At 40.3% G+C, this 23115-nt stretch overlaps 1 protein-coding gene across 3 annotated transcripts in view; it reads left to right on the top strand.

Annotated features, from left to right (window-relative positions):
- The first annotated feature begins 825 nt into the window (after window positions 1–825).
- TOPAZ1 (testis and ovary specific TOPAZ 1) overlaps window positions 826–23115 on the top strand; it is a 243358-nt gene continuing 221068 nt past the window's right edge. For all 3 annotated transcript variants that reach the window (XM_070767234.1, XM_070767235.1, XM_070767233.1), the window contains exons 1-3: window positions 826–900; window positions 6217–8461; window positions 16838–16905. In XM_070767234.1, the coding sequence (XP_070623335.1) occupies window positions 6780–8461; window positions 16838–16905 (1750 nt within the window). In that variant the 5' untranslated portion in view covers window positions 826–900; window positions 6217–6779. The remainder of the gene's footprint in view (window positions 901–6216; window positions 8462–16837; window positions 16906–23115) is intronic.

Here is a 23115-nt window from a genome sequence, read left to right as displayed (position 1 = left end):
AGGCTGATGCGGCCCTCCCCACAGTCTGTGGGACTTAGAATCATAAATTTGGTGGCCCCTTAAGTCCAAAAGGTTGGAAATCCCACCCTTCTGGCCTACAGTTCCGGTCATTGCAATGGACCATTTACCTTGGAGGACAGGAATCAAATTTGTCGATAATCCAGATCAGTATAGACTACTGAACTTTCGATATTAATAAAGCTGACGTTAGGCCTTTACCCCATACTCATCATGATTAAAGACCAGCATCACCAAAGTTGGCTTTTTAAAATTGATTCGTCGTGTAGAATTGGATTCATGTGAGCGCGAAATCGGTTTTCTAATGAAACCCCATTAACAACTCTACTAAAGACACACATCTTTTTTGTCGTCCTAAATAAAGCCAGATCCCAAAATACCAGGTAGGTCCCAGTTCTTTAAAAACAAACGGGCAAGAAAAGGAGGAAGAGTCTTATTGACAAAACCTCCCTTCCTTTTTTCCTTATAGGTTCTGCTCTACGCCAAGAGCAGGTCGGCGCGGACACGAGGAAAGTGAACGGCCCGATAGCCTCGCGCGCCATTTTAAGCGCAAATCTCGCGTCTTTTTGTTCATGGCTGCTGTCTGTTAAAATAGAGGGAATAGGAGGCGAAACGTTTTTTAGTCACTTTCTTGCATGCCGTAGTAGACATACCAAGGTAATAACAACCAACCGATCCATCCCATTCTCCACAGATACGCATTCTAATTCTCCCAGAAGCTCCCAAACTGGTACGAGAGAAAAATCACTAATTTTGTCGTCCCCTTATTCTGCCTCCTGAAACACCTGCGTGCAAACCCCCGCCCCTAAGCCCTGTCTCGACGCTTATTTACTGGCTGCGACAAGTAAGATCCGCCTTTTCCAAGAGCAAACAACAATACAGGTATGGTAGCGGCGGCAGCTTTGAGTGGGCCAGGAGCGAGAGGGAAGTTTAGTTAGGGCAACCTGGATTAGTTTTTAATGCGGTAATTGAGTTTGGGGGTTGCAGGTGGAAGGAAATTATCTGTGATACCTGTAGTTAGGAGTCTTCTCAATATAGATTGCGTTGTTCGTTTTACAGTAATTCGAATAATGTTCCTTCGGATTTATTGCAGTCACGGTTCGCAAAAGTTGCGAACTGGGGAATTAGCGTAGGCGGTAGAGAAGTGGCATCTGCTTTCTTCTGGAGAACAGTACGCAAACTCGGCTACTTTCTAGCATCTGGACAGACATCCCCTCAGCTGCCTTAAAGCTTTCAATATTTCAAAAGAAGCAGGTTCTGTTTTTTGGAGACAACATATTTATCTCTCTTTCTCCTAATCCCACCCTACCCCATAGCATCCCCGAAGAAAAAACTTTGGGTTAATGTAATAGTGTCTTTATTTGAATAGCTTTCTTAACACTGTCTTTAAATGCTTATTTCTTCTTTTACAAAAACGAACTTTAAATGCTTATTTCTTCTTTTACAAAAACGAACTGAACAATTAACGTTGAGCTTGTTTGGAAACAAAACTACTAGCAATTCTTATTTTGTAATTATCTTCACCAAAAAAGAATTTATGTCTATAGTTCTGATGAGCCATAGTTGGATGTGAGTTTCTAGAAAGCTCACAATTGGCTTCCTGAAAAGTTCATTTGTTTCTAAGGTTTTACCAGCACATTTTGCCTATTCTGTTGCCTAAAATTAATTAAATAACTAAAAAAATGAGAGTGGGGACAGTGACCAATCATTCTCTGCTGTTTTCAGTAAAAATCTCATAACTTAAGTAAACAATACATTCCTACTTCTAAAACAGTCATAAAAGAGGAGGATCTGCAGGACAGTAATTTTGTCCCATGGAAACAGAAGAGAAGTTGCCATAATACAGACACTACGCAGGTTAGCTCTGACTCTATTCTAAACATTAAATTGGAATATGAGGTTTTGATAAAAGGAAGAGAATCAAAGAAGTATGAAGTGTGATGAAAAGGGGACATGATGTTACATTGCAAAATACACTGCAACCAGAGGGTTGGAAAAGATGGCATAGGAATTCTTTATCGGAAGTGGGATCTCAAGGAGTCATATAGTAGTTCTTTATTAGAACATGAAGAAAAAAACCCAAAGTTTCATAAAGAATGCAAAGAATTTAAAGAAAAAATACAGACATTCCTTGATAATGAGAGGATTTTACAAAGAGATGGAAACTATAACCGAAGAGGATGGGACTTCAGTAATACAGTGATACCTCTTCTTATGAACTTAATTGGTTCTGGGACGAGGCTTGTAAGGTGAAAAGTTTGTAAGACGAAACAATGTTTTCCATAGGAATCAATGGAAAAGAGATTAATGCGTGCAAGCCCAAAACTCACCCCTTTTGCCAGCCAAAGCACCCGTTTTTGCGCTACTGGGATTCTCCTGAGGCTCCCCTCCACGGGAGATCCCACCTCCGGACTTCCGTGTTTTTGTGATGCTGCAGGGAAATCCCAGCAGTGCAAAAACGGGTGCTTCGCTGGCAATGGAAGTCTGGAGGTGGGGTTTCGAGGACTTCTGTGTTTTTGCGATGCTGCAATTTCTCTGAGACTCCCCTCGCTGGGAAACCCCATCTCCGGACTTCCGTTGCCAGCAAAGCGCCTGTTTTTGCGCTGCTGGTATTCCCCTGCAGCATCACGAAAACACGGAAGTCCGGAGGTGTTGTTTCCCATGGAGGGGAGCCTCAGGGGAATCCCAGCAGTGCAAAAACGGGTGCTTCACTGGCAACAGAAGTCCGGAGGTGGGGCATCCCAGTGCAGCGGGTTGGGTTTGTAAAGTGAAAATAGTTTGGAAGAAGAGGCAAAAAAATCTTAAACCCTGGGTTTGTATCTCAAAAAGTTTGTATGACAAGAGGTTTGTAAGACGAGGTATCTGTAATTGATTTAGGCTCTGAAAAAGTATCAGGAAACCTGCAGAAAAGTCACAGCCACTTAGCCTCAGTAATAAGTTCCACACTTCAACAACTCAATTACTAAAGTCGTATTTTTTACAGTCCAATTTGGAGTGGTTAATATTAAGCTTGTATCTGTTGTGTGCTTTTGTGTTGTTGTGATTGGAGCTGAAGTAGTTGTTGACAGGCAGGACGTTGCAGCATATGATCTTGTGGGCAATACTTAGATCATGTTTAAGGCGTCATAGTTGTAAGCTTTCTAGACCCAGGATAGTAAGTCTAATTTCATAGGGTAGGAGTAAGTCTAGTTTCATAGGGTAGATAGTAAGTCTAGTTTCATAGGGTAGGTTTCACCAGGTATTCATATGATTCTTTTCCCTATTTTCCTCCCCAAAAACTAAGGTGCGTCTTATATTCCGATGTGTGTTACACTCTGAACAATATGGTAAATCAATTTGGCAAGAACAAAAACAGAACAGAAGTCAAAAAGTAAAAAGAAACATGGTAATTCAGTAATGATAGATTTAGGGTCTAAAAAAGCACCAGAAAACCTTTAGGAAAGCTGTAGTTGCGCAGACTTCAGCAAAAAACAAGGAATTTTAGGGCCAGAACAAAGCAGGACAAAAGATAGAAAATAAAGAGAAGCATATGTAAATTAGGAACATAAGTGTATTAATATACAGTAGTGAGAAAACTTTCCAAAATAGTAGATATATGTAAAGTACCCAGTTAAGTAAGATCAGCTGCTGTGACATAGTTTTCAAGCAATTGTATAGGAGAAATAGTCTAATGAAAAATGCCACAGTGAATTTTGTAAAACAAAAAGAACTGTCTGTTTCAAAATTGCAAAAAAGTAGGTAAAAGCTTCAAGTGGACATAGGCAAGATTTATTGGATTCTATAGCAGGCTTTGAAAAAAATAAAGAAGTAATGTAAGTAATGTAAAAGAGGGAATAAATAGGATGGTAACAATGTTTGGTTACATTTGCAATTGAAGTTAAAACATTTTACAATTTTAAACTTTCTCTAAGAGATGTTAGTCAAAACTCCATACTTGAAAGCAGGGATTTGAAACTGAATCTCCTTCAGATTGATCTATTTAATGTCCATGCCCATGCTGTTTCTTAAAATTTGAGAGTGATATTTTGGATGGATTTTAAAAAGCATTTCTCAATTTAGCAAACCAAATTACTATTTCATGATGATTTATCACCCAGCTACTGTAATTAGGTCCGACCTGATTTAGTTTTTTCAAGATCAAGTAGAGCTTTTTCAAGATCAAGTAGTGTCCAGCTTCAACTAACTGGACAATAATTAATTACAAAGAATGAAGTAATCCCATCTGGGCACATTTGCAGTTTGTATAAAGTTGCTTCTTTTATATTTTGGTTAAAAAATATATACACTTTTCTGAAAACTAAGGTAAAATGGCTTTAGGAACTGCAACAATTACTAAAATAATAAAATTGATTTGACTGAAAAGATTACCATTGCAAGGAAGCTAGTTAGAACTGAAACTTCAATAGCGTTTATTAATTCTCTTAAAAATATCATTTTTTGCGGTCTGCTATATTTTGCACTAAATTAATGCTATGTTATAATTAAAATTCCCTGGTGTAGCATGTATATCTGCTTGCATAATTAATTTTAATGTTTAAATTATTTTATTAAATAAATATGTAAAAATAACTATACAGTGATCCCCCGATCATTGCGAGGGTTCCGTTCCAGGACCCCCCGCAATGATCGGTTTTTCGCGAAGTAGCGTTGTGGAAGTAAAAACACCATCTGCGCATGCGCAGATGGTGTTTTTACTTCCGCAGCGCTAGCGAGAAGCCGAAGATTGGGGTTCCTGGGAAGGAGACTCAGCTGGGAAGCGGCGCTGGGGTTTCCCCACCACCCACGCAAACTCCTCGCTGCCGCTCGCCCGCCCTTCGCCCGCCCACGCTGCTCGCTCGCACCGCTTCCCAGCTGAGTCCTGAAGCCAATTCGCTTCAGGACTCAGCTGGGAAGCGGCGAGAATGAACGGCGTGGGCGGGCGAAGGGCGGGCGAGCGGCAGCGAGGAGTTTGCGTGGGCGGTGGGGAAACTCCTCGCTGATGCCCGCCGCTCGCCCTCCCGCCAGCAAGAGGGGGAAGACCCAGGGAAGCCGCCCAGCAGCTGATCTGCCCGGCGCCATCTACGCATGCGTGCCCATAGGAAAAAGGGCGCGCATGCGCAGATGGTGTTTTTACTTCCGGGTTCAAAAATCGCCATATAGCCGTTTCGCAATGATCGGGAACGCAATACCCGGGGGATCACTGTATTACTATAGAAATAATCCTTGAATCTGTTGTTTAAAAACTGTGGGCCTCTCTAGGAATCTCCTGGGAGGAAATGGGCCAGACCTTTCTAGAGATATTTATGACCCATTTTTGGAGTAACAGCTACAGGCTGTTCTCTTCGTGTTCACAGGATTGTAGTTTAGATACTTGGTAACCAAGTCATCTTTAGTTGCAGCACTGTGTAGTCATATAACCATAGTTTACTTTTTTGTCAGTTTTCAGAAAAAAACACTCATAGGAAAAATAGATACAGTGGTACCTCTACTTACGAACTTAAATCATTCCGTGACCAGGTTCTTAAGTAGAAAAGTTTGTAAGAAGAAGCAATTTTTCCCATAGGAATCAGTGTAAAAGCAAATAATGTGTGCGATTGGGGAAACCACAGGGAGGATGGAGATCCTGTTTCCCCCCCAGGAGATTCCTAGACAGGCCCCATGGAGGCTTCTTACTGCCTTTTCTGACCCTGTTTCCTCCCAGGAGATTCCTAGAGAGGCCCCACAGATGCTTCTCCTCACCTGTTTCCTCCCAGGAGATTCCAAGAGGGGCCCCAAGGAGGCTTCTCCCTTCCTTTTCCGGTTACAGTTTTGGAGGCTCGGGTTTGTAAGTGGAAAATGGTTCTTGAGAAGAGGCAAAAAAAATCTTAAACACCCGGTTCTTATCTAGAAAAGTTTGTAAGTAGACGCATTCTTAGGTAGAGATACCACTATATTTTAAAAACAACTACATTCACTTAAGGGCTATTATAACATTTTTTCATATTTTCAAACCTAGCCATATGATGTTTTGATTTACAATTGTAATTCCAGACCCAATTACAGTTACATGTTGAGGATTATCTATATTAATTAAAATAAGATCTAAAATAAATTTAGATGATGCAAGATAAGTTTCTGTTTCTAGTGGTATTTTACAAAATATATATTTATAAATAGTGAAGTATTATATTGTATTTGAGAATATATTAAATATATTAATTATTTGTTTTTTTTAATCAGGAAAAGATACCCTTGAAAGTTTAAGTAGACGATATGGAAAGCTACCATATACAATTCTGAATACTTTAAAGAACTGCAATATAGAGACAACTTTAAAACAGTTTGCATGTCTACTAATAACAGGCAGATGTGATCAAGAACAACAATTCTGTTAAACTTTGCTTTTGGAAGCAAATTTAAAAACATTGTAATATTACTTTTTCTATCACTAATATTGCATATCCAGAAAATGTTGACATAAGAATACTTGAAAAGAAAATTGAAAAAAGTGCATTAGTGAAGTATCAAAATGAAAGATTTGAGTGGCTTCCTGTATATGATGTTCTGCTCTGCAAAAAGAGTCTAGTAGTAAAATTATTTGATTGTTATTACATCAAGACGTTACAACCTACAGTATCGAGCTTCAAAGCTATAAATTTAATTGTGCATCTCTGCATACTGTGTTTGATCAAGGAAAATCCCTATCTTCTAAGATTGTGGGACAGAATGAATTTAATAGTATCCCTAATGTATTACATGATATAAAGTTAATCACACAAAAAGACATTTTAGTTTCAAGAGAAATGTTTCAACATAGTAAAAATCAAAATGGAAAGCAAATCATGGAGGAACTAGAAGAATCATCAGTTATGAAAGTTCTCATAAATGAGGATATTTCCACTGAAGGTGGAATACCAATAGAAGAAAATATTATTGCCACAGATTCTGCAGTAATTTCTGAAAAACTAGATTATAATGAATCAAGTATTTTATCTTTACTTGATTGTATACCTGGTTTTAGTCTAGAGCTTCCTTCTCAAAATCAAGTTGCCACTATGTCTAGCAATGAAACCACAGACCAAGAGTGCGTCATTACACATGGTTACAGTATTTTTGAGAAATCGGTAGTTCTCAAAACAGACAAGAATGAATTAAAAGAAATAGAGGCATTTATTGACTTCAGTAAAACGGATGAAAAGAAATCAAAAGAGAGACTGGATAATAAGAAAAGTATGATCTGTAATAGTAATGCTGCTCCCTACATGAAAAGAAAAAGGACCTGTAACAACAAAAAATACCCTGGTAGGAAACAGCAATTGTATAGCTGTCAAAGGGCAATCCCAATTAGTGGTAAAAATATATGGCCTCGTGAATCATGCGCAAGGACATCATTGTGGATTTGTAAAAATCATGCATTGGATTCACATAGAGAATATTTAGAAGATACTGATTCAGTAACAAAATGCAGCAAATTGGAGGTCCATAAACCATTGGTAGATAGCTGTAAAATATCTATAAATCCAATGGAATGTGTTGTTGAAAGACCATTTTCAGACTGCATATTGCAGATAGACAAGATACTTTCACCTATTATTGGGAATAGGTTTTCTTATAATGATATGGAAAGATCTAAAAGTACATTTGATATTGAAATTGTAAAATCAAAAGTAGTTTTGATTTTATTAAGGAAAGAAGTCAAAGAAACAATTATAAATATTCAGAATGACTCACTTGCCGGCATTAGGGGGGGAAAAACAGATAATCCAAAAGCATCACTTACCAAACAAAAAGTGTTGAAAAAATTGACATCAGGGACTTTGTCAAATTTTGAAATTCCTTTACTTAAGTGTAAAGCTAATTTTAGAAAACTAGAAACTGAAACATCATCCAAAAAAGATACTGGCAATTTTTCAAATGTTTTAGAGAATGCTCTTTCTCTAAAAGAAGCTAGAATTAAAGTGGCTTCATCTGACAAAAATTCTAGCTCACAAATCCAATCAGAACAGGAGAATTATATGTCTGCTCTGGAAAAATACACAGATCAATTTCACAGAGAGAGTTCTGAAAATGTTTCTAAAAAGAGAAGAATTTGTAATACTTTTCAGAATACTTCACATAAGAATAAATTAAAATCGCCAACTTTGAATGCTACTCTTTTCTCTGGAACTGGAAATATAGAAGCACAAATGTTAAATTCTGCTTTGGCCTCAAAAATTATTGATAAAGTTAATGTCAACAATAAGTTGGCACAGGACAAAGATGACATTTATGCAGATATTCTTAAGGCTTATGAAGATGATATTCTTGTAATTGATGTTATTCAAGATGATCCTGACCTGTTTGGAGATAATGCTGAGCAAGAAGAGGACTATGCAACAATTCATAATACAAAAAATATTTATAGCAGTCACTTTTCAGAAAAAGATCTGGAATGGAAATCGAAATCTTCTCAACTTTCAAAAAGCAAGCATTCAAAATGCATTAGGTAAGCTTGTTGCTTTGAATTTGTATGTTATGTATGTATGTATTAATTATTTATGGTATGGCTTTTTTTAAAGTACAAGTAAGAAAAGTACAAGTAAGAAAATAAAATATTATAATTATAGAATATGAAGTGATCTAGTACAAGTGGTGTGATAGTTTAGAATTTGGGAGTTGGGAGGAAATTGTTCACAGAGAAATTTGAATCTTGTTAACGATAATTGTAAAGCAAACATATTAGGATTTTATATGATTGTTTTGTTTGTCATATGTAATAGCTCTTACCTGTAGTAAAGAATCTAGTTGTTTATGTTCAGACTTATTTGGATTCATATTCACTTTATTATAGTACAAGATAGATTATATTCTTTTTTTGAAGGGGTATAAATTTTTATTATTTTTCCACACCTTACAGAGATTCAAATTCACATACCTCAAATTAAAATACTGTACAATACAATATAAAATCAAATGCCAAATTCTTAATCCAATTTTCCTAATTATTTATCCAATTTATTCTGGTACATATCGTTCATCCTGTGCTACCTCATTTTCAAATACTATCATCCGGATTTCAGATATTAATTTTCGCCTTCATTTAATAATAATAATAATAATAATAATAATAATAATAATAATAATAATAATAATTTATTAGATTTGTATGCTGCCCCTCTCCGAAGACTTGGGGTGGCTCACAATAATAATAACAATTTATTTATTTATTTATTTATTTATTGGATTTGTATGCCACCCCTGTTACAATAGAAACAAATCTAATATTAAAAAACAGCTTAAAAAACCCATCATTTAAAAACCATACAACACAAACATACCATACTTAAAAGGTAAGAGCCTGGGGGAGGTGTCTCATTTCCCCCATGCCTGGCGATACAGGTGCGTCTTAAGTAACTTGTGAAAGACGAGGGTGGGGGCAGTTCTAATCTCTGGGGGGAGTTGATTCTAGAGGGCCGGGACCACCACAGAGAAGGCTCTTCTGGGGCCCGCCAAATGACATTGTTTAGTTGAAGTGACCCGGAGAAGGCCAACTCTGTGGGACCTTATCGGATGCTTGGATTCGTGCGGTAGAAGGCGGTTCCGGAGGCATTCTGGTCCAATGCCATGTAGGGCTTTAAAGGTCATTACCAACATTTTGCATCGTGACCGGAAACTGATCAGCAGCCAGTGGGCGAATCTAGGAAGCCCCACGATAGCTCCCGCAGCCGCATTCTGCACGATCTGGAGTTTCCGAACACTTTTTCAAAGGTAGCCCCATGTAGAGAGCGTTGCAGTAATCGAACCTCGAGGTGATGAGGGCATGAGCGACTGTGAGCAATGACTCCCTGTTCAAGTAGGGCCGCAACTGTTGCACCAGGCAAACCTGGGCAAACGCCCTCCTCGCCACAGCCAAAAGATGGTGTTCCAATGTTAGCTGTGGATCGAGGAGGAAGCCCACGTTGTGGACGCTCTCTGAGGGGGTCACTAATTCCCCCCCAGGGTAATGGATGGACAGATGGGATTGTCCTTGGGAGGCATAACCCACAGCCACTCCATCTTGTCTGGGTTGAGTTTGAGCTTGTTGACACCCATCTAGACCCCAACAGCCTCCAGGCACCGGCACATCACTTCCACTGCTTCGTTGACTGGTCATGGGGTGGAGATGTATAACTGGGTATCATCAGCATATTGATGATACCTCACCCCATGCCCTTGGATGATCTCACCCAGCGGTTTCATGTAAATATTTAATAGCAGGGGGGAGAGGACCGACCCCTGAGGCACCCCACAAGGGAGAGACCTGGAGGTCGACCTCTGACCCCCCACTAACACCAACTGGGACCAACCGGAGAGGTAGGAGTAAAACCACTGAAGAACAGTGCCTCCCACTTCCAACCCCTCCAGCCGGTGCAGAAGGATACCATGGTCGATGGTATCGAAAGCCACTGAGAGAAGCACCTGGACAGAGGACAAGCCCCTGGCCTGGGCCTGCCACAGATCATCCATCAACGTGACCAAAGCAGTTTCCGTGCTGTAGCCGGGCCTGTTGAGGGCCTAGATAACCGGCTTCTTCCAAGGACTGCTTGAGCTGGAGCGCCACCACCTTCTCAACAACCTTCCCCATAAAGGGCAGGTTGGAGACTGGACGGTAGTTATTAAGCACGGCTGGGTCCAGGGAAGGCTTCTTGAGGAGGGGGCGCACAAGTGCCTCCTTACAAGGAGCCGGAAAAGACCCCCCCCCCAAGGAGGCGTTGACAATCTCCTGGACCCAGCTCCGTGTCACCTCTCGGCCGGCCGAAACCAACCAAGAGGGAAACGGATCCAGTAAGCAGGTGGCCGAACTCACAGCTCCAGTGGCCTTATCCACTTCATCAGGTGTCACCAAGTCAAACTCCTCCCAGACAGATGGACAAAGACGTTTAGCCCCTGTCACGTCGACTGACTCGTTGTCAGCCGATACTGCTATACAATTCGAGTCGAGGTCTACCCGGATCAGAGCGACTTTATCAGCGAAAAATGAGTTAAATTCCCCAGCACTGCCCTACACAGGCTCCCCAACTCCCCCCTGATTTAGAAGGGAGAGGGTCACCCTAAACAGAGTGGCAGGGCGGGATTCCGCTGATGCAATCAAGGCGGTATGGTACGCTTATCTTGCTGCCTTGAGCGCCACTTTGTAGGTCTTAATAAAAGCTCTTACAAGTGTTCAATCGGATTTGGACTTACTCTTTCTCCATTGCTTCTCTAGACGTCTCTTCTGGCGTTTCAACTCCCGGAGCTCCTCGTTGAACCATGGAGCTCTACCGGGTCTAGTGCCACAGAGAGGTCGCAGTGGTGCAATTCGGAAAAGAGCCTCCGCTGCAGCCTTGTTCCAGGCCTCAGCAAGAGACTCCGCCGAGCTTTTGACGAGTGAATCTAGTAGAACCCCAAGCCCCTCTGAAAGCCCTCTGGGTCCATTAGGGGCCTGGGGCGGAACCTCCTAATCAGTTCCGCCTCCCTGTGGGGGAGGATTGGAGCCAGGAAATCAACCCGTAGTAGAAAATAGTCTGACCATTACGAAGGCAATGTTTCTAAGCCCATAGTCTCAGACCATTACTCAATTGCTCCGAGAGGAATACGATGTCGGGTGTATGTCCCCCCTCATGAGTCGGACCCTGCACTACTTGGGTCAGGTCCATGGTTGTCATGGTGGCCATGAACTCCTGTGCTACAGGAACCACCGAGTAACGGCAGATTGAAGTCCTCCAGGACAATAAGTCCGGAAAACTCCACCGCCAACCCGGCCACCTCCTCGAGCAGCACAGGCAGGGCTGTCGACACGCAGCTGGGAGGCAGGTACATGAGTAACAAGCTCACCTGAACCCCTAAGTCCAACTTCATAAGGAGGGACTCACAACCCGCAATCTCAGGGGCAACGAGTTTATGCAGGTGAAGGTACTCCTTGGCTACAATAGCCACTCCTCCCTCCCTTCCCTGGGGTCGAGGCTGATGCCATACCTGAAACCCAGCTGGTTATAACTCCAAGAGAGGAACTCCTCCCTCCGGACCCAGCCAGGTTTCAGTCACACATGCCAGATCGGCCTCTTCATCCAGCATCAAATCCCGGATGAGGAGAGCTTTGTTTACAACCGATGTGGCATTGAGTAGCAGCAGCTTGAGCCCAGGGCCTGGATTACACTCGTCACCAGTACCCCGGGTTGAGCTCACGGGACCGGAATGGGATCGCTTTTAAGCAGCGATCCCTTCTTCCTCCAGAACAGTTAGTCCCCTGACTCCCGCCATATCTACCTCTCCCCAGCAAAACCGGGATATTCTGGCCCTCCGCCACCCCAGAGATAGATACTCCCATTCCTCCTGTCTCTCCATCGCCAGGTGGACTATTCTCATTCATACCATTTCCATTTGTCTCATACATAACATCCCACCCATCCCAATCATTCATTCCATACATACCTTCCCAGTTATCCAAAAAATCTATCATTTAAAAAATCCTCCCCAATAAGTTAACTAAAATATTAATTACTAAAATCTTAATAAATACAGTTCCATTAATAATTAATACTAAATTATCAATTACTCTTTGTTCTGTCGGGCTCTCTGGTAAACTCCCAAAAATTCATAGGTACAAATTTCAGACATACACACGTTTGAAAATTCAAAACAATGTTCTTTATAATGAAAAGTCACTTAAACTAAGCCCTCTTTTGGTATAGCAAAGAGCACTTGCCTCCAAACAAACTGGTAATTTGTACAAGTTCCTTATCAGTTCTGTGATACTTTGCTTGCAGCTGTGAGGCAATTCACAGTCCTTCCTCTTTCACAAAGTGAAATACACTTTGCTCCGGTTTAGTTTCAAAGCAGGGAAAAATCACGAAACACAACGATCAGATAATCCTCCACAATAGCCAAACCCACAGGCTGCTATTTATAGCAGCCTCACTAATTACCACAGCCCCACCCAACCACAGGTGGCCTCATTTTCTTTGATAATAATCTCTCAGTTATTGTTGCTTATGCATCGCTCTCCGCATGCTTGGCTGTATGTTAAATGTATGTTAAATGTTTGTAAGTTTGTTTGTCATTTTAAAGAAAATTAATAAAAAGATTTGGAAAAAAAAAAACTCTTGTTTTGAATCCAAGGAGGAGCTAGATAATTGATCTCCTTCTGAGCTGTCTGCCACACTCTCCTCCTCCCTGTCACTCATGTCTTCTTGGTCAAAGGAGCCTTCATTAGCAGATTCCACCGGGGGAAAAACAGGCCTGCAGCATGTGGATGTCTCCCCCACATCCACAGTCCTTGGGGCAGGAGCTGGGCCAGAGCTAACCACAAGAATCTTAAAACTAAAATACCAATTTAGGTATATTACTTTCTAAATTTAAGTAGAATAATATATGAATTATTAAACATTATTAAAATATTCATTCATTCATACATGCTCCTAAACTCATTCCAATTATTCATCAAAATTAAGAAACCCTAATGATTTAATTAAAAATATAAGTTAATACTTAAGTACAAAATGGAGAAAAACAGCAGCAAGAGGGAACCAAAATCCAGGCTGATTGGATTCAAAAGGTCCAATGCCAATGTCTAGGTTTTAAAGTGCAGTAATAGAATGGTCTTCTCAGAATTTGAATTCAAAATGCTATTAGCTATCTAAATTTCTCTTGGCTGTTTGCTGTTTTTCTATCAAAACTATGCCATCGTGCTTCAGTCCATTTCTTGTATTCTTACTTAACGCTTTCCTGCTTTTTAAATCCTCATTTTATTGTAGCTGACCTTAACAAAAGAGATTTCCAAATTTACTTCTCTTTAGATCCTAGGAAGGAAAGAAAAAAATACTGTTCACAACATGTCATAATCTAATTATAACAATATCAATATACATAGGAGGAAGGGTTGTTATTACAGATTTAAAATGTATTTCCCACTCACTTTATTCCTTTCATTTCTTTCATTATACCGGTATATCATTTCTACTTTAACGTCAAAATCATTATATATATTATTATTCTATTATTTTTCAAGAAAAGTATCTTCCATTAGAGACCCCAATATAGTAATATTTTTCCCTAATTATATATTTTCCACTGCCGTTCTTAGTGTAATAATCTTCCCTAATCTATAAATTCCACTGCCAATCCCAGTGTAATAATCTTCCCTAATCTATGTATCATTGTCATACCCAGTGTAATAATCTTCCCTACTCTAATTGTTTTCACTGCCAATTGCAGCATGATAATCTTCCCTAATATATGTTTCCCTATTCTATATATTTCCTATTCTATATATCATCCACTATCAAACTCAATGTGATAACCTTCCCTAATCTATTTAATTCAACTTTTCCTTACTCCGTCTGTCTTTCACTGTCATACCTAACATGATCAATACTAGTTATCCTGTATTAATCCTCCTTTAATAATCATAACTTGTATTATATTATATAATATTATATAGAGTGGTACCTCGTCTTACGAACGCCTCTTCATACGAACTTTTCGAGATATGAACTGTGCGTTCAGGATTTTTTTGCCTCATCTCACAAACCATTTTTGTCTTACAAACCCTCGCTTCTCCTGGCTGCTGCGAGCAGCGGCCAAAACAAGCGCTTTTACGTTTGGAGGCTCTGATGATCGCAAGGGAACTGGAGCCAAGCTTTGCCGTGCAGAATCTCCAACCCCCCCTTCTGCTACCATCATGGCAAAGCGCCAAGGTATTGGAGAAGAGAGAGAACAGGCAGCAAAGGTACAGTGGGTGCGGGGCGTTTTGGAAGAGACTTCGGGCACAGAACATAGCAGGAAGCCAGGGGCATATTGAAGAGACTTCGGGCACAGAACGTAGAAGGAATTCAGGGGCAAATTGAAGAGACTTCGGGCACAGAACATAGCAGGAATCTAGGGGCATATTGAAGAGACTTCGGGCACAGAACATAGCAGGAATCCAGGGGCATATTGAAGAGACTTTGGGCACAGAACTTAGCAGGAAGCCAGAGGCATATTGAAGAGACTTCGGGCACAGAACGTAGCAGGAAGCCAGGGGTATATTGAAGAGACTTCTGCCACAGAATGTAGCAGGAAGCCAGAGGCATATTGAAGATGTAGCTTGCTGCTACGTTCTGTGCCCAAAGTCTCTTCAATATACCTCTGATTGCAAATGGTAATGAATTATCAGTATAGTTCAATATTTCAGTTTTGACTCTTGGTACGTAATTTTAGAGAGGAACACTTATTGTTTGTTAGGAACAATTCCCCAGAATTATTGTGTGTATGGTGTGTGTGCAATTTTTCTTGAAATACTAAAACATTTAAAGAAAAAAAAGCATAACAACAGAACAAACTTAGAAAACATTAATGTTATCTTTAAAATAATAAAATATTGCATGTATGCGTCACATTGACAGAATAAGGTGTTATATGACCTGTAATAGAATACAGTGGTACCTCTACTTACGAGCTTAATTCGTTCCATGACCAGGTTCTTAAGTAGAAAAGTTTGTAAGTAGAAGCCATTTTTTCCCATAGGTATTAATGTAAAAGCAAATAATGCATGCAAATCCATTAGGAAAGAAATAAAAGCTCAGAAATTGGGTGGGAGGAGGAGGAAGAAGAGGAGGACAGTCGCTGCTGAAGGAAGAAGGTGAGGTGAATAAAAAAAAATCCAAAACTTTAAGGCTTAAAAAAAAAGAGGGTATCTGAGGTGGCGAGGAGGAGCACACGCCTCCCATACACCTGGCGCAAGGCTGCCTCCCATACACTGCGCCAGAGAGAAACCCAGGTGGGCGAGAGTGAGGAACCTCCTGCTCCTTTGACCGAAAGGCGGCTGCTGCTGTTGCTACCTACTTCTTCTCCTTCCCATGCTGAAGGGCTCCCCTCTTCTCTCGCTCGCTCGCTTTGTAGCCGGTGCCTTTCCTTCACTGTGGTGACTTCTCGGTTTAGCTGAAGCCGAGTTGATTTGGACTGGGAAAAGCGCCCCCTTTTGCCTTTCCATGCCCAGACGCTCTAGGAGCCAGCAAAATGCTTTGTTCGCTCTGAACTGCCAAAGCCTCCTTAAGCGTCATCGAAAGGCTCCTCTGGCAGCCCAGAAAAGCCCGAGATGGCCGGGATTAAAGGGGGAATGGCAGGAAACTGGCCGGGCCTTTTGCCGCTTTCCTGGGAATTTTTTCCGGGCTCCGGGTCTTAAGTAGAAAATGGTTCTTAAGAAGAGGCAAAAAAAATCTTGAACACTCGGTTCTAATCTAGAAAAGATCTTAAGTAGAGGCGTTCTTAAGTAGAGGTACCACTATACTCTCTTGCCCACAAGATCTACTTTCATCTCCAAATAATTTCCTTCAGATTCTTAAAATCCTACTCTCATTTATTTGTTTTTTATGTTACTTTCAGATGATAATTCTTTATTTAAGTGGCATTTTTGTACAAGTTATTTGGAAATGTACGAGTAGTTTATTTCTTGGTTATTTCTCGGTTATTCAGTACTTGCATCTGATCCCATGTTATTCCTGAACCAAGTTGCATATATTTGTTATAATGATTGAAGTTGATGAAATTATTGTACGTGTAGCTACTATATATAATGAATTTGTTGTAATCCAGGGGTTTTCAAACTAGCTTGTGGGCTACATCTTTTATCTTCCTTTCAGCTTGCCAGCTCCTCCTATGTATTGTGCTCCAATGTTTTCCAAACAGCGCAGGAAGAGAAAGCATGATTATATTCCCTTGATTTCACCAATTTGCGGTGATGGTGGTATTGCAATCCAGCTGGAGAGTTGTTGGATGAGGAAAGGGCAGCATAGAGTGCATAATAGAGTGTATTATGTTGTACTGATTTAGTAAGATAATGGGTTGCTAATAAAATCCTAAATTTTATAAAATCTTTCATTTACAGAGAGAGCCTCATTCAAGATTATGAAACACTGAAATTGGATGAAAATGCTGATAATTTGGTGATACAAGGTAAAGAGTTTAAAATGCAGAGATGGAGAAAAAGTAGTTTATGTAATTTATGACAACAGTTAATTTACATAATTGTGTAATAAAATAAATTGATGCACATAATATACAATATGTATATTGATACTTATCTGGGAATGATTCAGACAGATTTGGGAAAAAATAGATTACCTGTTATTTTATAGGGGAAGTCCAAACAGAAATATGGTCATTATGCCACTGTGGCAGTAGACCCAGGAGTTCTCCTTGGTTCACAGAGGAGCTCAGGGGGATGAAATGCCAAAAGAGATGTCTGGAGCAGTGTTGGAGATCCAGTAAATCTAGATCTGACTGGACACAATTAAGAGCTTTTATTAAGAATTATCTTATGGCGATCGAGGCGGCAAAATGCTTGTATCTTGCTGCCATTATTGCATTTACGGAATCTTGCCCAGCTGCCCTGTTTAGGGTGACTTGCGCTCTCCTTGATACGGGAAAAGTGGAGGATCCCTTGCAGGGCAGAGCTGAATAAGTTTCTCGCAGATAAAGTTGCTCAGATTTGGAGACAGGGTCACGTCTTAGTCCGGTTGTATAGGATGAGTTTGACCTTGTGACACCTGATGAAGTGAACAAGGCTATGAGTGCTGTGAGCTCCTCCACCTGTTTATTGGAGCCGGGTCCCTGATGGCTGGTTTTGACCAGTAGGAAGGTAACATGAGGCTGGATCCAAGTGGTGGTCAACACTTGGATGGAGGGATCCTCCTCATCTCCTTTAAAGGAGGTGATGGTGCATCCCCTCCTTAAGAAGCTGTCCCTGGATCCAGCTATTCTTAACAACTATTGCTCTGTCTCCAACCTTCCCTTTTTAGGGAAGTTGTTGAGAAGATGGTGGTGCTCCAGCTCCTACAATCTTTGGATGAAGTCAATTACCTAGACCAGTTATGGCAAACCACTGGTCTAGGTAATTGGCTTCATCCAAAGATTGTAGGAGCTGGAGCGCCACCATCTTCTCAACAACTTCCCTAAAAAGGGAAGGTTGGAGACAGAATAATAGTTGTTAAGAATAGCTGGATCCAGGGACAGCTTCTTAAGGAGGGGACACACCATCACCTCCTTTAAAGGAGCATTGTATGTTTCTTAAAGAAAGAATGCGTTTTATCCTTATCATACCAAATAAAGGCATGCCAGCCAAGCATGAGATCATGACCCTCCAAATTTAATCTTCTATTTTCCAAAGTTATCCAATCTTTAATCCAAGATAAGGCTGCAGCCTGATAGTATAATTTCCAATTTGGTAGGGCAAAGCCTCCTCTTTCTTTGATATCTTCTAAAGCAGTGTTTCCCAACCTTTTTTGAGCCGCGGCACATTATTCATGTTTTCAAAATTCTGGGGAACACTGAAGGGGGGGGGCGAGGGGGCTAAAGAAAAGTTTGGACAAAAAAATATCTCTTCCTCCATTTCACTCTATTTCTCCCTCCCTCTTTCTCTCTTCCTTCCCTTCTTTCTCTCCATCCCTCTTTCTTTCTTTCTTCCTCTCTTTTTTGCTCTCTTTCTCTCTCCCTCCTTCCCTCCCTCTATGTCTTTCCCTCTCCCTCCTTCCCCCCTTTCTTTCTCTCTCTCTCTTGCTTTCTTTCCCTCTCTTTCTCTTCCTTTCTTTCTCTCATTCTCTCTCCCCTCCTTTTTCTCTCTCTCTTTCTCGTTCACCACGCCAGCAACAGAGAGAAAAAGAAAGAGCGAGAGAGAGCCGGAGAGAGAGTGGAGTGCGCAGCAGCCATCAGCCTCCTCGCCCTCCCAGACGTCCCCAGCGCCCGGCCTCGCGCCGCCTCCCGTTAGCCCGGCCGAAAGCCACACAGTCCCGGACTCCCGGATCGCTCGCTTCTCCGGCCAGCGCGGCGCTTTCCTGGGCAGATGGCTTTGCTGACCGGAGAAGCGAGCGATCCAGGAGTCCGGGACTGTGTGGCTTTGCGCCATGAAGAGAAAACGGCAGCAGGGAAAGGTCGGCCGTTTTCTCTTCATGGCGCAAAGCCACACAGTCCCGGACTCCCGGATTGCTCGCCCCAAGGCAGGAGGCGGCGGCGGAGGAGAGTGAGCGGATTGGGCGGGCAATGGGGCAGGGCGGAGAAGCCAGGGGCGCGTTTGGCCGGAGGCACCGTGGGGAGGCAGGGGCAGGGAGGTGCGGCAGTAGGTGCCTCCAGCCAAACGCGCCCCTGGCTTCTCCGCCCTACCCCATTGCCCGCCCGATCCGCCCACTCTCCTCCGCTGCCTCTCGCCGCGACACACCTGACGGTGTCTCGCGGCACACTAGTGTGCCGCGGCACACCGGTTGGGAAACGCTGTTCTAAAGCACTTAATTTTATTCTCGCCTTTTTCCCTTGCCATAAAAATTTCTTAACCATCTTTGTTAATTCTTTAAAAAAATTTCCTATAGATATAACCTGAAATAAAAACAATACTTTAGGTAAAATATTCATCTTGATTGTTGAAATTCTCCCTAAGAAGGATAATTGTAAATTATTCCATGTTTCTAAATCTTTTTTAATTTCGCTAATGAGTTTCATATAGTTGTCATTTTTTAAGACATTGTTTTAACTGTAACCCAAATACCTAGATACTTCAGTTTTTTAACTATCTTCATATCCGTCAAGTTTTCTAATTTTCTTGTTTGTAATTCTGTCATGTTCTTAATTAATAATTGTGTCTTGTTTTTATTAATTTTTAAACCTGCGACCCCTCCGTATTCTTCTATCATTTCTATTAAATTTGGAATTGAAGTTAAAGGATTTTCTACTGTAAAAACCACATCGTTAGCAAAAGCTTGAACTTTATAGGTTTCTTTTCCTATATCTAATCCTTTAATTTTATTATTTGTCCTTATCTTAATCAATAAAGCTTCCAGAGTTAATATAAACAGTAAAGAGGGCAGCCCTGTCTTACACCATTAAAAATCTCAAAACTTTCTAGTTGTTCATTATTCAATATAATTTTATCTGTTTGATTTGAGTATATTGCATCTATTACATTAACAGATTTTGTCCCAAATCTCATTTTGTTTAGTTGCATTTTAATAAATGTCCAGTTGACGTTATCAAACGCTTTTTTTTGCATCCAAAAATACCAATGACATCTGTCTTTCTGGGTGTTGTTCGTAAAATTCTAATGTATTGATGATCGTTCTTAAATTATTTTTTATTTGTCTACCCGATAGGAAGCCATTTTGGTCTTCATATATTCATTTAAAATCTTTTTAAGTCTTAATGCATAAATAGAAGTAAAAAATTTATAATCAACATTTAGCAAGGATATTGGTCTGTAGTTTTGTATCTTATCTTTGTCTGTACCTGTCTTATGTATTAAAGTTATTAATGACTCCGACCAGGAACTGGGAATTTTACCATCCATTATAATCCTATTAAAAATCTCTAACATATTCACCATCAATACGTTACTTTCTACTTTATACCATTCTGCTGGTATAGCATCAGGACCTGTAGCTTTGTTGTTTTTTTATTTTTTAAAGTCATCTGTAGTTCAGCCATAGTAAATGGACTATTTAACGTTCTTTGTTGTTCTTCTGACAGAAATGGTAGGTCTAAGGAATTTAAATATTTCAAAATCTCTTCTTTTATTTCTTCTTTCCTATATAGATCCTTATAAAATTCCTCAACTATTTTTGTTTTTTCCTCTGTTCTAAATTTTATCATTTCTTTCTCATCTACTAATTTCTTTATCATTTTTGATTGTCTATGTTTTCTTAATTTGAATGCTAACCATCGTCCCAGTTTATTAGCGTGTTAAAAGTATTCCTGTTTGGCCTTTATAATTTTTTTGGCTATTTGTTCTTGTTCTATAAGATTTATTTTATGTTTAACTAGCTCTCTTTTTCTTTTTATCTTTTCCTTATATGAATTGTTTTATAGTACTATTTCTAGATCTTTTAATTCTTTTTCTAATTGTTCATATTGTTTCTTTGTTTCTTTATTTTTCCTTGTCATATAAGAGATCGTTAGGCCCCGGATATATGCCTTAGTAGTATCCCATAAGTTTTGTGGGGATGTTTCTGAATTTTTATTAATTTTAAAGAAAATTTCTAGTTCTTTTTCCATCCATTCCCTATATTGTGGATCTCTCAAAACATTCCTATTCATCTGCCATTTAATTTGTTTCCTGAATCCTTTCCAATAAATGACTAAGGGATTATGGTCAGCCCATGTGTTTGTATCTATCTCTATATCTTTGATATGTTCAGCGATTGATTTCTTATCACTATAAAGTTGTTTGGAGTCTATTGAATTATCTATATAGAGTGATACCTTGTCTTACAAACTTTATTGATTCCGGGATGAGGTTTGTAAGGTGAAAAGTTTGTAAGATGAAATAATGTTTCCCATAGGAATCAATGGAAAAGCGATTAATGCGTGCAAGCCCAAAACTCACCCCTTTTACCAGCCAAAGTGCCTGTTTCTGCACTGCTGGGATTCCCCTGAGGCTCCCCTCCATGGGAAACCCCACCTCTGGACTTCCGTGTTTTTGTGATGCTGCAGGGGAATCCCAGCAGGGAAATCCCAGCAGTGCAAAAATGGGTGCTTCGCTGGCAACGGAAGTCCGGAGGTGGGGTTTCCCAGTGAGGGGAGCCTCAGCGAAATTGCAGCATCGCAAAAACACGGAAGTCCTCAAAACCCCACCTCCGGACTTCCCTGTTTTTGTGATCCTGCGATTTCGCTGAGGCTCCCCTTGCTGAGAAACCCCACCTCTGGACTTACATTGCCAGTGAAGCATCATCATGGAAGTCTAGAGGTGGTGTTTCCCAAGGAGGGGAGCTTCAGGGTAATCCCAGCAGCACAAAAATGGGTGCTTCACTGGCAACAGAAGTCCAGAGGCGGGGCATCCCAGGGCGGCGGCTTGGGTTTGTAAGGTGAAAATAGTTTAATAGAAGAGGCAAAAAATCTTAAACCCCGGGTTTGTATCTCAAAAAGTTTGTATGACGAAGGGTTTGTAAGACGAGGTATCACTGTACATCGCAATGCACCTTTTTTTTTTGATATGCTAGACTAGTAAATATATTCCCTAGTTTTGGATTGCATAATAGTTTTCTGTTATTTTTTTAAATATGCACTTCCTGTAATATGATTATTTGTGCTCTTTGTTTTTTAAATTTGGAAAATATTTGATTTCTTTTTCTTGGTTCATTTAATTCATTCACATTAACAGAGAATATTTTCATATCCTCCGACATAACTATTTATAATATTTCTTGGTTTCCTTAGTTTTGCCTTGTGGTTGTTTCCTTCTTGCACCTAGGGCTTCCTCCTTCTCTTGGCTGGTAGCTCCCAATTCATCTTCTTTTCTTATAGATATTTCCTTTCTTGGTTGTTCAAATTTGTTGATACCACTTGTTTCGTAAAATTCTCTGGCATCTTCAACATTCTCCAGCTTCACTCTTTGGCTTTGCCAATACAAAGAGAGACCTTCTGGGATGAGCCAGCGGAAGGTTATATTTTCCTTAATTAAAATTTTTGTCAAGAAATAATATTCCCTTCTGTTTTCTCGAACTCTTCTCGGAACTTGTTTGAGTGTTATAATTTCTTTCCCCTTAATTTCAAGTTTTTCATTTCTTGTCCATTTCAAGATAGAAACATAGAAACATAGAAGACTGACGGCAGAAAAAGACCCCATGATCCATCTAGTCTGCCCTTATACTATTTTTTGTATTTTATCTTAGGATGGATACATGTTTATCCCAGGCATGTTTAAATTCAGTTACTGTGGATTTACCAACCACGGCTGCTGGAAGTTTGTTCCAAGGATCTACTACTCTTTCAGTAAAATAATATTTTCTCGTGTTGCTTTTGATCTTTCCCCCAACTAATTTCAGATTGTGTCCCCTTGTTCTTGTGTTCACTTTCCTATTAAAAACACTTCTCTCCTGAACCTTATTTAACCCTATGACATATTTAAATGTTTCAATCATGTCCCCCCTTTTCCTTCTGTCCTCCAGACTATATAGATTGAGTTCATTAAGTCTTTCCTGATGTTTTATGCTTAAGACCTTCCACCATTCTTGTAGCCCGTCTTTGGACCCGTTCAATTTTGTCAATATCTTTTTGTAGGTGAGGTCTCCAGAACTGAACACAGTATTCCAAATGTGGTCTCACCAGTGCTCTATATAGCGGGATCACAATATTCCTACTTGTTATACCTCTAGCTATGCAGCCAAGCATTCTACTTGCTTTTCC

The sequence above is a fragment of the Erythrolamprus reginae genome, chromosome Z (genome assembly GCF_031021105.1).
Source record: "Erythrolamprus reginae isolate rEryReg1 chromosome Z, rEryReg1.hap1, whole genome shotgun sequence".
Classification (NCBI taxonomy): domain Eukaryota; kingdom Metazoa; phylum Chordata; class Lepidosauria; order Squamata; family Dipsadidae; genus Erythrolamprus; species Erythrolamprus reginae.
The sequence above is the reverse complement of the archived record's forward strand: the minus strand, read 5'-3'. Positions and strand labels throughout refer to the sequence as shown.